The sequence below is a fragment of the Ornithorhynchus anatinus genome, chromosome 3, assembly GCF_004115215.2.
Source record: "Ornithorhynchus anatinus isolate Pmale09 chromosome 3, mOrnAna1.pri.v4, whole genome shotgun sequence".
NCBI lineage: Eukaryota > Metazoa > Chordata > Mammalia > Monotremata > Ornithorhynchidae > Ornithorhynchus > Ornithorhynchus anatinus.
The window spans coordinates 30,792,798-30,809,689 of NC_041730.1; the positions used below are offsets into that span (position 1 = coordinate 30,792,798).

Sequence of the window (16,892 nt, forward strand, 5' to 3'; positions counted from 1 at the left end):
TACCCCAGTGCTAAACGTGTAGTAAGCCCTAATCTGGTACTACAGTGAATTTTACTAGGACAGGTTATGGCTGGGGAGGTGGCAGCTGCAGCAAGAGAGGCAGATGGAGAGAGCCCATCCGGAGACACTGGTTGGGGGGTGGTAGGAGGTAATAAACTCATTTTGGGTAGGGAACGTGTAAGCCAACTCTGTAATACTGTACTCTCCCAACTGCTTAGTACAGTGCTCTGCACACAGTAAGCACTCTATAAATACCATTAGTTAATTGACTGAGAAAGCTGTTGAGGGCCTGGTTCTGTTCAGCCTCCTGAACAACACTGCTGGCATCCAGCAGTGTTGTTGTTAGTAGCCTCCCCTGCCACTGCTGATTCCTAAAGCTCCCCAACTAGCTCTCACCGAGAAGCAACGTGGAAAGAGCACGAGCCTGGAAATCGGAGGACCTGGGTTCTAATCCAGATCTCTGCCAGTTGCTTGCTGTGTGATCTTGGGCAAGTCATTTAACTTTTCTGCGCCTCAGTTCTCCCTCCTACTTAGGCTGTGAGCACCGTGCGGGACAGGGACCGTGTCCAACTTAATTGACTTGTGTCTGCCCCTGCACTTAGAACAGTATTTGACATATAGTAAGCACTTAATAAATATCATAAACAAACACACCCCGCCAGGCCTCCTCTGGCTCTCGCTGGGTGTGGGATGACAGGGGAAGAGTGGGAGAGGTATTGATTAGTCAGAACCTTCTTCATTAATTGAATAGATTGAGTTTTAGGGGAGCCCCTTGCAGAGTTCTTACAAGAGGCTTTAGGTTCTAGTGTTTTCTGTCTCATTTTTTTATGTGGTCTAGCCTAGTTCACTTTTCATGGATTTGGGGCCCATGAGATTCTTGCTGCTGGATTAGGGCTATTCTCCTTGGCAGAAGTGAGTGGATGGGGAGGGGAACTGGTAGCATAGGCATGCTTGGGCTGGGCAACAAACCCAGAGAAACAGGCCAGTGGCCCATGTAGAGAAAGCTGTGGACACACCCCTCCCTCTTGAAGCCATTAAGAGCAGCTTTAATGGCCACCTGAATAGCTGGCAGGTGGGCCGTAATTGGGCATATTTTGTCGGAGGGAAAATGTCGGGTGTGAAAGAGGAGGCGGCCCACCTGGCCCCTTCTGCCTAGAATCCTGAGGACAGTAAAGACTAGGGCATGCGCAGGGATCATGAGCACAGTGGTCCCGAGGAATTTGTAGAGGTTGAAGTTGATGGAGCCAAGGGCCATCTCTCTCCCTTGAGGCCTTGCTCCCGAGAGGAAGCAGAGGAACGTTAGCCTGCTTTTCTGGCAGGTGGTCTTGGCTCGGCTTTCGGCTGCCATGGCCAACACCGCTCCTGGCCTTGCGGCTCTGGCTTTTCATGTCCTCTCCCTCTGATCCCAATTGTCTTCCAATCCCCTTTTCCCCAGGGCACCCGGCCTTTGTCTGAGAGGTGGCAGGGGGGCCTAAGTGGGGCCGCTTCCTGGGTGAATTGGTGGAGGAGGTTGGGGGGAGGAGAGGAAAGGAGCTCTTGCCGGAGGCTCTGGCTGCTCCCACCTTTTGTACCCATCCGCCGCTCCAGCCTCCCCCTGCCTGGGAACGGAGACAGCCAGCTTCCTTCCACTGTGCCGAAGAGCCGACTGGCTCCATGCCCACCCGACAAGTTCAGGCTGGACATGCCAGGCGGAAGACGCAGTCAGTTCTTCTCCAGCCGGGCTGAGAGGGCTGCCAAGGCAGGCATTGAGGCTGAAGTGCCCAAACAAGAGTGCTAAAGAAAGTGCCCACACAAGAGTGCTAAAGAAGGCACAGCAAAACCAGAGGCTGACCGCCAACCTCCCCCCCCCCCACAGTCTTTGGGCAGCGAGTGTCGGTTTGCCTCGTGCGGCTCTCTCAGGGCCAGTTTTGCTGGCATTTGCTATCCACAGGCAGACTCGTGTTCAGGATCAATCTTCACCTGGAGGTTACCTGCTGAGCACCATCTGCTCAGTAAAAAGCGTAGCCATAGTTTGCTGCTTCCAAGAAGGAAGGGAATTGTTGTGGTAAAGGAGCACAGTCCAAAGAGCACAAACTAGTAAGGGCTAGAGATGCAGCGTGGCCTAGCGGAAAAAGCAGGGGCCTGAGAGTTAGAAGACCCGGCCTCTAATGCCGACTCCATCACTTCTCTGTTGTGTGATCCTGACCAAGTCACTTAACTTCTTGGTGCCTCACTTTCCTCATCTGCCAAATGGGGATTCAATAGCTGTTCTGCCTCCTACTTAACTGAGAGTCTTATATGGAATAGGAACTGTGTCTGACCTGGTTATCTTGTATCTATCTACCCCAGTGCTTGGCACATAGTAAGTGCTTAACAAATACCACAGATAATTATTATTATTGTTGTTGTTGTTACTGTTGTTATTATGGCTAAAGCCCGTGAGGAGGCTCTATTCCTGGATCCCTTGAGTTCAGGCTGAGGTGACTTGACCATGTCTTTGGGGTGAGGAGCAGTCCCTTCTGGTTGAGCTAGGGGATGCTGGTGTCCTCTTTTCCCCACTCCCTACTCCCCCGCAACAGTCAACCCTTCCCCACCTATGATGTTTCTGCCAAGGGCTGAGTGCATAGAGGAGGAACGACTCTTGATTTGAACCTCCTCGGCAACCATTATAGCTGGGTTCATCTTTTTCAAACTGAGAGGCGCTCTTATGGAACAGGAATGCTGTGAATAATTATACTTTCTATGACCTAGAGTTGCCTCTCCCTTTTCACAGTCCTGCATGATGGAGGAGAGAGTGTTTTTGCTCAGGTGAACACTTCACATGATGTGAGTGTTCCCTATTTCTGGAGGGTTTTGCTTTAAACCCAAAGATATGGATTGTTAATCTTTTGCTCTGCTTGCGAAAGCTTTTTCTTATCATATAATAGAGATGATAGCAGTGCTCGTTTAATGCTATTGGCTTGTGCTTCCCATAACTACCATTTCACCAAGATTTGCAGTGTTAAGCTTTTTTCCCCTCCCCTTCCCTCCCCTTTTCTGGGCATTAAATCTCCATCTGTTTAGCCGAGAATGGAAGTGCCAGGAATGGGAATAGCAGCTCTTGGGTGAATTAAGTGCGCCATTTCGATGTATTCCCGGGGCTGGAAGACCCATAAAACTCTGCAATGGCTTCTTTATAGTCTATGGCCCTGACAGCAGAGAAATCAACCCAGATGGGGGAAGCAGGAGAAGGTTTTCAATCTTTTTTTTTTTCTTTTAAATTGGAGGCAATACTGTGCATTGGGTTGAGCAGCAGGGTAGAAAAGACAATGCCTGGGGTCTTGGTCTGAACTCTGTCCCAAGCTTCCTCCATGAGACAGGAGAAAGCCCATTTCTGCCTCAAGAATTATAACTTGATCAGTTTCCTGATCAGAGTGGTGAGGGATGTAATATTTGCAAAGCTCCATGAGAGCCCCAGGTGAGAAGGACTGTGGGAAAAGAGAAGGATTATCACGGTGGCTCAAATCCTATTTTCTATGAATCGGAGTAAATATTGCCTTATCCTCCTTCCTGAGCAGTTAATTATAGGCACAACTTCCCCACTCCCCATTTCCCCTAGTGCCCGTGGCAGGCTCCCCAGCATCTGGTGGACAGCAGACCCAGCACCCGGCCCTGGGCCGGAGGTGCGGCCTGTCGTGTCTGTGACTGCTGAGGCCGCCTGCTCTCTCCACATGAGGAATGCCCATGCCCCTTCCCCAGGTCCCGAGGGTGTTGTGAGACAGCCGAGGGAGCACCGGAGCAATTCAGAATGTGAGTTATTATGAGGGATAAAGGAGGAAACGGTGGGTGCCAAACAAGAGCAGTAATAGAGAAAGGACAGGATTCCGGCCAGGTTGCTGACAAGTGCACCGGAGGCTGCCAGGTTCGTCTGACTTCCTGCTCTATTGTTTGAGGCGCCTTCGTAGAAAGGGAGAGGGTTTGCAGCCCCTGGCCCCTGGAGCTGGCTTGGTATTTGGATAACGGCGGCAACAATACTCTTTGTCTCCAGAGCTGCCGGGATTATAAAGAGACCCTCCGGCGGAGGGAAATCCCGACTGTAAAGGGAATTTATTTTTTTTAGCGGGAGACTGTACGGCAGGATTTCAGACCCCCAGGATTGTACAGGATGGGAGCCCGCCGTGCTGTCTGGAGCCCAGCTGAACAGGTTTCTTGCCTGCTCTTGCATGCCTGTCAAGCTGACTTTCAGGAGGATCCATCAATCTGTGGTATTTATTGAGCACTTAACAGAGAGCAAAGCACTGAATGAAGTGTTTGAGAGAGTACCGTACAACAGAGTTCGTAGCATGTTCCCTTCCCACTAGGAACTTACAGTCTAGAGAATTTCTTCTCCCAAAGGATCATTCCCATCCACATGATAAGCAGCATACGCCTGGCCCAGTCCTGATTTCTTCATGGAAACCGAGGAAGAAAAGGGCTCATGGAAGCTTTGGTTTGTGATCTGTCGGGATCCGGAGGCCAGGGCAGAAGGGAAGCGAAAAGAGATGAAGCTCTCTGGACTGAGCCCTGCCTATCCTACCCAAGGTCTGTTCCCTGGCTGTGGCCTAGGATGAGGTGGCAGGCGTGGACATACCTGGTGTCTTTCTGAGTGGAATGGCCAGGCCGGACTGATCTAGGCAGGTAGAGTGAGCCTCGTCCCCAGCCAGCTGCTGGCAGAGACCGGAGGACTCGAGGGGACTAAAAGTGCCTGGGCTCTTCACACTCCTAACAAAGCAAAGGACCCTGAAGCAGGTGGTAGCCACCCTCTAGCCCATACTCCAGAGTTAAGGCCCCAAGCCAGTCTGTCCAACAAACAAACCGAGCTGGCTGCGCAGAGGTCACCAAATGACAGCTTCTTCTGGATCTGTGGCTCCATTTCTGATTTGGAGCAGCTGTTCTAGAAAGCTTCACCATCCACGCCGTTCTCCCCTGCCCTCCTCTGGTCCTGGGATTTTGGGGGGTTGAATAGGAGGAACCCTTTATTACCCTTTATTCACCCCACCCTCTGCTCCAAAGTACTTATGGTCAAATCCACAATTTATTTTAACGTCTTCCCCTCTAGACTCTAAGCTCCTTGTGGGTAGGGAACATGTCTACCAACTCTGTTGTATTGTACTCTTCCAAGCACTTAGTATAATGTTCTGCATACGGTAAGCACTCAGTAAACCTGAGGGGCATGACCCATGGCAGGGCTTCCTGATGTGGCAATCACAGCCCTGAGCACCAGCATGGCGGTGTGACTCAAGGCTCACTCCAGCCTTAGAGGCCTTTGGTGATGGAGGCCCCTGTTGGTGGTGGAGGGGCCTGAATGAACCTGGCTTTGCCGCTGGGTAGGTAGGGCCCTGCCGGGGTGAGAGAGGTGTGGGATGAAGTCCTCGGGAAAATCTTTCTGCAGCTGGGTGGAGAGATCACTTTCTGGCTGCTCCCTGTCTGACTCAAGAGCCGTCTTCTCTCCAGGCAGTCAGGGGTGATGTCACTGCCTCTAGTGTGTGTGTGTACATGTGAATGTGTGTACATGCATGCCCACGAGGTAGAGACAGTGAGTGCAGCCTACGTAGGCTGGCTATGAAGAACACCACTGTTCATCTTGGCCAGTGGGAACCGGGAACCCTTACCATCACACAGCCCATCCTGTTGCTACTAGCCAAGATCCTTTGGACCCGGAGTCCCCTCTGGTGGAGTGAGTTGCCTCTGTGGCTACAGCAAGCAGAACGCACAGTGGATAATGAACTAATGAGCCCAAGCTCATGAGCCCTGAGCAGCAAAACACACCACGCTTATTAACCAGGAGCAATGAGCAAACCACTTATCGTCAACAACATGAGTCCACCTAGTGGCAGCGTTCCAGCTGAAAAGGGTGGGTGGGTTCGGTGGTCATGGCAGGGAGGGTTGGCTTTAGTAGGGTGTGACTTTACCGTGGCGAGTGGGGCCGGCGCCTGTTGCCGACCACAATGATGAACACTGGTAGGTTTCAGTGATCCTAGCGTGGAAGAGTGGCGGGGTCTGGGGAAGTGAGTCTGGAGAGGGATACCCCATGGGCCAATAATGGAAGCCTGACCATGGTGTGGGAGAGGGGAGAGATGACACACACAGTCTTAATGTTCCAAGGTGGTGCCTTGGCCCTGGCTCTGGCCTGGCCCTGGCCTGCCACAAGACTTTAACCAGCTTTGAGCTTTTAAGCTCCTGGGCTGCATGTGATGAAACGAAGCCGATGGCCGAGATTGATGCTAAATCCCGGCACTCCCTCAAGTCGGAGGAAAGGGAAGTCTCCCCTTCACTCCTCCCTCCCTCCCTGGATTTGGTGGAGCCTAGGTTTTCTCCAGGATCCATGCTTCCTCATTCTCCCTGGGAGCCTGGAGAGTTCTACAAGAATCCACAGTAAAGGAACCTCTTAATTTCATTAAGGACTCACCAACCTAAGCACCAAATGAACCCTATCCTATTACACCCACTTTCACCTGAGCTTCAGAGAAGCAACACGGCCTAGTTGAAAGAGCCCAGGACAGCGAGTTGAGAGGCCCGGGCTCTAATCCCAACTCCACCACTTTCCTCTGTGGGACCGTGAGCAAGTCACTTAACTTCTCTGTGCTTCAATTTCCTCCTTTTCTAAAATTGGGATAGTCTTCCTCCCCCTCAGACTGTGAACCCCATCTAGGACAAGAACTGTTCAATCTGATTATCCTGAATCCCTTCCAGGGTTTAGCACAGTACTTAGCACATAGTAACCACTGAACAGCCATCACAGATGTTAGGAGCAGCAGCATTTTCCTTACCCAGTATCACATCTTCCCAGTTCTCTTCCCCAATAGGCTGCATTTAGAAATCTAAGAGGGTTAGATCCAGCCCCTTGAATTTGTTCCAGGAAGGTTTTCTGCAGCCATTACTTCTCACTACCTGGATGCCAATATTCTTAGGTGAGAGAAACAGCCTACCCAGTTAGCAAGATACTAATCATCAAACAAAGCTCTGGGGCCCTTTGAGATGTTGATGTTGAGAGCTGGATCCTAAAATGTGTTTAGGGGAAGAGTCCAATTCCCAGGGATGAGAAATCTGTAACTGAAAAATCTCTCCACATTTGCTTTTGTTTACAGAACTCTGGTTTGGCAATGCACCAATTGGGGTTAATGCTGATGGGTAGCTAAAAGATCACTATATCATTTTATAGTTCCCTTCATCTTAAAAGCCAAGCCTGTCAGTGAGCTGCAAAAGGAAATCATCTTAAGCTTGTCCGTGGTAAAACATAACTGTTTAACTATTCCAAATACAGGCACATCTCCCTCCCTCCCCCTTAGACTGTGAGTCCCATGGAGAGTAGAGACTGTGTCCGACCTGGTTATCTTGCATCTGCCCAAGAGCCTAGCTCAGTGATTGGCACCTAGTAAGTGCTTAACCAACACCTCAATTATCATTATTCTGCAATAGTCAGAACTGTAGGGGAATGGGAGAGAGGACGAGGTCATGCCTGGATCTGGCTAACCACCTTCTGGTTTACCAATGACTTTCAAACCATAATGAGCCCAAGATGTGAACTCCGGTTTCTATTGTTTAGGAGGAAGGGGGGACTGAATTGAATAAAACAATGTTGTTTTGTTTTAGATTGGCTCTTTGATTTTAGCAGCCAGGTTTCCGTCAGGGTAGTGTTCTGTGGCGATGGCTTAGAAGTTGGCACCATTAAACCTTTGGTATTCGACTCGGAGAGGTCTCGGAGCCATCGCTCTGCTGAGAAAAGCCTCATCTCCCGTAATTGCTTAATTACATACTCCCTCCTCCTCCCTATTTAAGCAGTCTTGGCCCTTTGAACAGCCGTAATGAAGGTTTTGTCCAGAAGGCCAGATTGCCAGGTGGGAGATAAGCAGAAAGGGGTAGGAGCAGGTTGTGTGAGTGGTGGGGGGTTGGGACCATTAAGGAAAGTCAGGGTAAACAGATCGGTTGGGCTTCACTCACTCAGGGGGTGGGATTGAAGATGGGTGAAGAGAAGAATTTGGGCTGGAGGATGAAACTCCGCCTGCACATGACATTCGGAAGCATCAATTTTTCCTGTTCCCCAGCCTGCCAAAGTTTCGTCCTTCAGATTTTGACCAAAATGGGGAGGGAGAGGTAGGGCTGGGAACCCCTTCCTTGCTATATAACAATTAAAAGGCCAAGCCCATGACCAAGGGAATTATTTCCACATCTTAGCTGGTCATTCCTGTTGGTTAGGATCCCCCTGTAGCCTCAATTCCTTTTGGCCCCGAGGCCACACTTAAAGGAGACCTCTAAATGGCCTCCCTATTTCTGATGACGGATTGGGTGGTTAGATGCCTAATCTACAGGTTCACCCATCCAAGTGTGGCCGGCACACTGCTCCAGTCACCCATGACCACCGGTCGAGCCGGATGCTGAGATTGGGGCTTCGAATCTACAGTATTCATGAAGCCACGTATTGGGAGGGGGAGAGCCTAGATCATATCTCTCAAGGTGCCAGTCTCGTGTCTGCTATTCCTGGGTGTGTGACCATAGCTGTTCTGCCTACAGGAATTTCTATAGCTGGGGGCACAGCCCACTCCAAAGCAGGAACAGTGCCTGCTTGGACCCGGGAAATCAAAAGCTCTGACACTCGGTCTCTGAGACCAAAATCAGTAAACTCTAGTATTGGGTATGGGGTTTGTTGGTTTCTTTGTTTTTTCTCCAGGGTACCAGGCCCTCTAAAACTCAGGGCCCTCGGTGAACTGTTTGCATTTTGGTTTTTTATGAGTTTTAAGATTTCCAGGCACAGACCAACGGAGAGAGTCTGTCCTCTTTCATGGAGTTCCTGCCAGGGGCAGAAGTAGCGCCTGAAAGCTGGAAAAATGAGCAACTGCTGCCTTCCAAGGGGCCAGCTGGGGGAGAGGGAAAGAAGGTCGAGTCTGAGTGAACGTGAACCCCATAGCCCAGAATGACCCGCTCTTAGCTTGTTAGGAGCCACCTCTTTGCTCTAGGATCGTTAGCTGAGACCGAGCCCCGCCTGAAAGGTGGCCGAGGGACTCCACTGGACAGGATGCCACAAATACTCTGGCAGCCACCTTGGTCTCTCTCTTGGATCCCTCTTCTCCCACTGTCTCCTTCCCCCGGTTGGAGAGCTAATGGAAAAACTTCTCTGGAATCAGGATGATGAGAGGGACTTACATTTTCCTACCTGGTCCTGGAAGCTGTGCCTGATTTAACTGTCCATTTCACCTTCTATCTATCCCTGTTTGCCTATCAGCCTTCACTGCTAAAGCCAGTGCCCTACTTTGCCCAGAATAAATTTGTTGGATTATTAATCCATCAGTAGTATTTACTGAGCACTTTCTGTGTGCGGAGCACCATACTAAGTTCATTCAATAGTATTTATTGAGCGCTTACTATGTGCAGAGCACTGTACTAAGCGCTTGGGATGAACAAGTTGGCAACAGATACAGTCCCTGCCGTTTGACAGGCTTACAGGCTAATCGTACTTGGGAGAGTACAATACAATAGAATTGGTAGCTCGTGATCCTTTCCCACAAGGAGCTACAGGAGGAGACAAACATTTAAATTGATTAGGGGTAAGTGCAATGGCAGAGCATAAAGATATTTACATCAGTATTGCGGGGTTAGGTTGAGTATCAAATTACTCGCATATTGAGAATGATCAAATTTAGAGGTATCAATTTGACAAGCAGTGTGAACAAGTGGAAAGAGCACAAGCCTGGTAGTCATAGGACCTGGGTTCTAATCTTGACTCTACCACTTTTCTACTGTGTGACCTTGGGCAAGTTACTTAATTTCTCTGAGCCTCAATTCCCTTATCTGTAAAATGGGCATTAAGACTGTGAGCCCTATGTGAGACATGGATGGTGTCCAACCTGATTATCTTGTATCTACCCCAGTGCTTAGTACAGTGCAAGGCACATAGTAAGTGCTTAAGAAATAGATAAAAAAAACTACAGCAACAAAAAACCCCTCTCTTTTAAGTGCAGGGGCCAGTGGGGAGGGGACTGGGTTAGCATTCTGTGGAACTTTTACACTTGACGAATAGACGTCTGCATGTGGTTTGGAGTCACTTACTGGCTTTGATTGAGAAAACAGAAGCCACATCATCGTGACTTTAGGGACACTGGGGAATCCCAGTGAAGGGAGCCCTTTCCTCTTGGTCCCTGAGATCATGGCTCTCCAGCCTGGTAAGAAAGAATACTGCAGGAGAGCAACAGTAGGATGGGGTCCTCGGACCCCAGCTGAGGACAGGGAGAGCAAGAATCTTTGGATGGAGCTCAGAGTTTGCACCGTCCAAGGACCGGTCCCTGGACCTCATCCCAGAGCTGAATCGCCAGTGCGTGAGCTGCTTTTTTATGAGCTGCCAAATGTTTCTTAAATATCAAACACCCTTTAGGAAAACGTAACGCCTAGCGGGACTGAACAAAGTGTTTCTTCGGCTCGAGACGTCGTCTTAAGTCACTTTCCATCGTGTTTACCCCGTTGTCATCAAAACCGAAATATTGGATGTTTCCATAGGGCCAGAGGGCAGTCATGGTGAAAAGTAAGATGAGGGAGTACTTTTCCTTTTTTAATTAAAGGAAAAATAAATGCTAAACAGCCAGTCCCACAGTTCACATTTCATTCCATTTTAAGTATTTCTACAGTGGGCAGTTCCTGCCACATAGCAGCAGCAGCACTGATGTTTCCTGGCATTTCCACTGTCTGGTAACACAAAACGGCTCTGGGAGCCTGCTGGTAGGGGCAAGAGAAATAGGAGGATGATTGTGGGGTGAAACCCAATTCCCACTGGAAGTGTGTTACTGAAAGAGAAAGGCCAACGATCAGTTCAGGTGTCTGGTAACTGGTTGCTGAAGTGATACCTATCTCATTGTCCCTGGCAGTTTCCTCCTACTGACTGGTCAAGTCATGTAGCTTTGCAGGGAAAGAAAAAGGGGCTTGTAAATCTTTGCATTCCAGTGTGCATCAGGGTCATCCCCCTGAGAGCTGTAGCAAAGTAAGGACTGTGTCCACCCCAATTTGCTTGTATCTACCTCAACTCTTAGTACAGTGCTTAGCACATAGTAAGTGCTTAACAAGTACCATAATAAAGACAATAATAATTATCATTATTATAGAGACAAAATGGCATTGTTCTCAATGGACTTGCTTTAGGCTTGAGTTCGCCTGTCTGGGGTTATTAATAATGTCTTTAATTCAAATGGCCCCTTTTTTTAAAAAAAAAATTATTTGTTAAGTGCTTACCATGTGTCGGGCACTGTACTAAGCATTGGAGTAGATGCAAGTTAATAAGGTTGGACTCAGTCCCTGTCCCACGTAGGGCTCACGCTCTAATTCCCATTTTACAGATGAGGGAACTGAGGTACTGAAAAGTTAAGTGACTTGTCCGAGGTCACACAGCAGACAAGTGGCAGAGCAGGAATTAGAACCCAAGCACTCTGGCTTGCAGGAACATGCTCTTTTCACTAGGCCATGCTCCTTTCCAAGGAGTACAAGCACTGTTCCTACAACATCGCTCTGCACCTGATAACCTCTAGGTGATCTTTGTGTTGGATTAGCCTCAGTGTTTCATGGGACACATGGCTTAATCCATCCTTGGAGGGGCGGGGGGTGGCGGGATGTGGGGGCCACTCTGGTACAGCAGCAGGACTCAAGGGTGGAGTTTTTCTCCCTGATCAAGCACCGTCCGGATACAGTGAAAAGAGATAAAGCCAGGCCCTGGTCTGCAGACTTGTTACTGAAACAACAAAAATCCAGGGAGGATATAGGGAGAGGCTGGGATTGCTGAGTGAGAAGATGGAAACGGGCTTCTCAGTTTGTAATCAGAGGAACTTGAAGGGACTGATTGCTCTTTTCCACAATCCCACTGGACTGGCGGCTGCATTTCTTTCCCGCTTGACTTGCCCACTGGAGAGCTCCATCCAGCCAGGGAGGGAGTGGATTACGTCCAGAGAGAGAGAGAATATGTGTGTGTGTGCGCGTGCATATGTGTGTCCAGTGAGTCATGAAGCGGGGGTCTGGTTGTCAGGACAACTTCCCTAATGCTGAGCTCTATCAGACTGTGAAATGATCTCCTGAGGGTAGAGGTGGAGGCTCTTTTGCTTGGGAAACCAGATAGATCATTTGGACAAGAACAGTAGGAAGCGATCCTTCTTTAGTCAGGGAAACAGTGGCACCCGCCTTTAACATCGGCCATCCTCCTGACCCTGAGTTGGGGGCTGATCTTTGGCTACACTGGACTGAGAAGAAAGAGAATTGGTTTTGGGGCTGGAAATTGGGGCCCACTTTTGTGCCAGGGACTTTGCCAGAGACGCCCCTTGGGCCTGCCCAAACGTGACCTTGTTGGTGGCCCACTGGCAACAGAGGCCCTTGTTTGGACGAGCCAAGCGACTCCAGCTTGGAGGAGTGAGGTGTTCAAAATGCAGCATGGTAGTTCCGTTCCTGAGCCCAACTACTGCTCGGGGTTAGATGCCTCTAATTCTTTCCTAAGTATGGAACTTTGAAGACTTCTTTCATGTTTCCAGCTGTTCTTGCTCTGGACTTGATCGTCACTGTGTCCCTGTGCCAGGAGCCCCCTCCCTCACTCCTCTACCTCCCCACCCGCCTCCCCCAGTCCCCATCTTCCATCTGGATGAGACGCCACTGTTGCTCTTCTCCAGCAGTTAGTCATCGGGAAGCTGGAAAGGGAAAGCCCCCTTTCTCAGCAGGGTTGCACAGGGAGTCCCACTGGTTGAGAATGTCTTCGAGTCTACGTGAAGTTTCCACGCCAGACACTGTCAAGGTTGCCTTGCTAGCTAGTTTACAGACAAGTTGGACTATCACGTGAAACCTGTGGGGGAAAAAGTCCATTCTCATTGGCCCAGCTGTGGAGGACGCCCAGAAGAAGTGTGGAGGGAGGCCGGGAATTTACTATTGAGAGATTCAAATTCTTCCTTCTTCCCACTGACTTGGACGAGTTTGGGCGAAACATGTCCAAAACAGAATTCCTTATCTTCCCACCCTAACCCTGTCTTCCTCCGTCTGTAGACAGTCCTCCCTGTCTCACAAGCCATAACCTTGGCATTGTCCTTGATTCATCAAATAATAATAATAATTGTGGCATTTTTTGAGCACTTACTATGTGCCAAGCACTCTTCTTCATCTGTCTCATTCAACCCACATATTCACCAAATCCTATTGATTCTACCTTCACAACATTGCTAAATTCCACCCTTTCCTCTCCATCTACTGCTACCATTCTGATTCAAGCACTTATCTTACCCCGCCTTATCTATTGCTTCTGCTTCCTCACTGATCTCCTTGCGCCCCCCCCACCCATCTCTTCCCACTCCAGTTCATACTTCACTTTGCGGAATGGATCATTTTTATAAAAAACCAAAAAACACTATTCAGTCTATGTCTGCCCACTCCTCAAGAACCTCCAATGGTCCCCCGTTCACCTCCGCATCAAACAGAAACTCCTTATCTTTGGCTTTAAAGCACTCAGTCAGCTTGCCACCCTCTTACCTCACCTTACTGATTTCCTACTGCCAACCCAGCCCACACCCTTTGCTCCTCTATCTCCAGCTTGTTCTCTGTGCCCCGATCTCGTCTATCTTGCCGCCAACCCCTTTCCCTCATCTTTCCCCTAACCTGGAACTCCTTCCCTCTCCATGTAATCCAGATCACCAGTCACCCCACATTCAAATCACTATTAAGGGTACATCACCTCCAAGAGGCCTTGCCCAATTAAGCCCTCTTTTCCCCTGCTCCCTCTGGGTCATCTATTCACTTGGATCTGTGACTTTTGGGTTTTCAGCTCCTAATCTTCTGCCTGCCGGACCAGAGAGGGCATTTCTCCCTACCATTTTTGAGGCTCCTGGAGGGGGACAAGGAGACAAATGTTGAGGAAATCAGGTCAGAGCGTGTGATCCCTAATCAGTCAATCAATCAAAGGTATCTATTGAACACTTCTTTTGTGGAGAGCACTAAGCGCTTGGGAGAGTACAATACCACAGAAGTAGCAGAAATGTTCCCTGCCCATAACAAGCTTATAGATGACAGCTAGCCAGAGGAGGTGTACAGGTAACATTTCTAAAAACGGGGTTGTTCTGGTTCTTCCTCTAAATGCCTACTACCTGACGGATACATCCTCTCTCCAGTCCACAAGGCTGACTGAAGAGGGGAGAGGGCTTTCTTTTAAAGGAGATGTTGGGTTTCAAAGCTGTAAGATTGCTTTCTGGTGATTTTCCAAGAGGATTTGTTTGTTCAGGAAATAGTGGAGGTCGTTTCCCCAACTCCCACCCTCATCCTAAGCGAGTAGCTGCCATCAACCACCATCTGCCCCAGGCCCAACCTTACTACCCTGCTCACTCTCTTCTTCATAGGCCTTTCATGCTTCTTCCTCCGCTAATGGAGTGGATGCGAGTGGCCCTCACTTATGCAGATCACCGACGCAGCCTGACGGTGGACAGTGATGACATCAGACAGGTGGCTCGGCTGCTCCTCCCAGGTCTGGACTGTGAGCCCCGGCAGCTGAAGTAAGTGAACTTCTGGGGTCCTCTGAGCTCCCCTGAGGAAGGGAGGGGTGTGAGATGGGCCCGGGAGATAAGGAATCCCTGCAGGGAACAACGGGGAGGGAAGGAAGGAATAGTTTTGGCATTTATTGAGCCCTTACTATGTGTGAAGCATAGGTTCTGAGATGGGATCCAGTATCTGCCCCATGTTGGGCTCACAAGCTAGCTATCTTTTCCCCATTGCACGGAGGAGGAAACTGAGGCCCAGGGAGGTTGTGACAGAGCTGCGCTCCGAGCTGGGTCTCTTGACACCCATGCTCTTTCTTCCAGGTCAGGCTGCCTCTTCTTAAGTCTCAGGATCACTCACAACCCCAAGCCTCTGAAGTGCTCTGTGCCTCAGTTTCCTCAGCTATAAAATGTGGATATCCTATTTTGTCCACTTCCTACCTCTCAGGTGCATTGAGATGAAGGACAGACGTGCTAGATTCTTCTCTAAGAAATTATGCACAAAAGGGTCATGTACTGTTGTTACAGCACTCATTCATTCAGGTTAGAACTGGTCCACATGTGGTTGTTTTGGGGTTTGATTCAAACTCTGTTTCTCTGGACTGAGAAACTCTTGTTTAGAGGTTTGAATGACTGAAATTTGGTGGTTGGAGCAGGAACTAGATAGGGCTTAGATGGAAGAATTTGAGCAAGGAGGCCAAAGGAAAGGATGGGTGTGACTCCTTCACTCCCCCTTGGCATTAGCTTAAACTCTTCCAAGAGTCCTCAAAGATTACTGAACTGAAGGAAGTACAAGGCCCATATCTCTACTTCCTGTGGTACCTGGGACTCCTACAGCCATCTTTGTTGGGGAAAGAGGTCCGGACAGTGACCACATTCCAAGTTGGAGAGTTGTTCTGCCCCCATCATGTTCTCATACATCACACTAAACTACATTGAAGATCTAGTTCTACAAAAATGGGCCATTGCCAGCTGAGAACACTGCAAAAGTCCTTCTCTTGTCCCTCCCACCCACTCAACTTTCCATTTTCTGGATCATTGCTGAAGCCAGAGAGGTTGCAAAGGCTTTAAAAGAAGAAGCAGGAGTTTTGACCTGAGTTCACCATCAGTTTTGAAGCTCTCCCACCCTCTTGGTTGTGAAGAACATTTTGGAATTGAATCTTCTCAGTCCCCTATTCTATGGAGGCATGTCTAGCCCAGTCAACCTTCCTGGCCCTGGCCAGGGAAACTGAAGCAGGTTCACAAACAATGTTTTTCTCACAATTTAAAAGTAAATTGGCATTTTTGATAAGAAAGGCTCACAGCCTTCGGTTGTGTCCCAGAAGTTTGGTTCATGATCCTGAGTCTAATCTGGACTCTTGGGAAAAGCAGTGGGAGAGATTGAAGTGACTCGGGGGATTACAGATAGGGACGAATTCTCTCTTCTGTTTAAGTACATGCAGGCTAAGGACTCTTTCTTTGGGTAACTGATTACACTGTGCATCTGCCCAAGGATACTGAAGGACCCCCAAAGTCTACTCAGAGAATGCTCAATTAGGTTCCTCTTTGGAGTCCAGGGAAAAGGACCATAGCTTCAGTTTTCCCATTGAAAGACTGTGTCTTCCTCATTGTTATCCTCTCCTCCATTTAATGTCATTTCTACTCTGTGGCAAATAATAATAACTTTAGGGAAGAAGTATAAATTTAGACAGACCAATTCGATGGCAGCTCCAAGTTGCTTGGTGTGCGGTCTACACTTTCTCGGGTTCTTGTGATAGAACTGTTAATGTCCATGGGATGGGTGGCAGGTCGGGGAGACCACCCAGCACTGCCTCAGAGTCACTCAGGGAACCAGTGGCTGTGATCTGCATCGATTGGCAAACCAAATGCCCCGATGATGCCTCATTACATTCTGAGGAAGAGTCTCATTGCAGGGCCTCATACTCAGCCAGTTTCCCAAAATCCTGGGCACCGTCATTGTTAAGCTATCTGGTCTCTACCCTGGACAGACCTGAATGCTGCTTCAGTTCCTTCCGGAGACTAGACGCCAAAGCAGCCACAGAAAAGTTCAATCAGGACCTGGGCTTCCGAATGCTCAACTGTGGGAGGACTGATCTCATCAACCAGGCCATTGAGGCATTGGGGCCGGATGGAGTGAACACCATGGATGACCAGGTAGGTCAAGAGTCCCCGAAAAGGCTCTCTGACACAACGCTACTGACTTCCACTCTGGCTAGAAGCAGACTTGGCCCAGCCCAAGTTGTGCATTGGCAGTGCAGAAAAATTTGATGCCGTGCCTCCTGGCCACCCTTGCCCACTCACGTAGCCCTCCAGACAGGGAACTAGTGTGGAGACCCTACCAGTGCCCAATCTGGGAGACCTCTCAGGAAGGGGCTTTCAAACCCTCTGGCTGGAGTTTTTGAGCTTTGCCTGGGGGAAGAGAGA

The 16,892-nt window shown here is 49.3% G+C and overlaps 1 protein-coding gene across 1 annotated transcript in view; it reads left to right on the forward strand.

Annotated features, from left to right (window-relative positions):
• ABTB2 (ankyrin repeat and BTB domain containing 2) overlaps positions 1-16,892 on the forward strand; it is a 165,402-nt gene that overhangs the window by 133,570 nt on the left and 14,940 nt on the right. The window contains exons 4-5 of the mRNA XM_029061740.2: positions 14,334-14,486; positions 16,457-16,622. Coding sequence (XP_028917573.1) covers positions 14,334-14,486; positions 16,457-16,622 — 319 coding nt within the window. The remainder of the gene's footprint in view (positions 1-14,333; positions 14,487-16,456; positions 16,623-16,892) is intronic.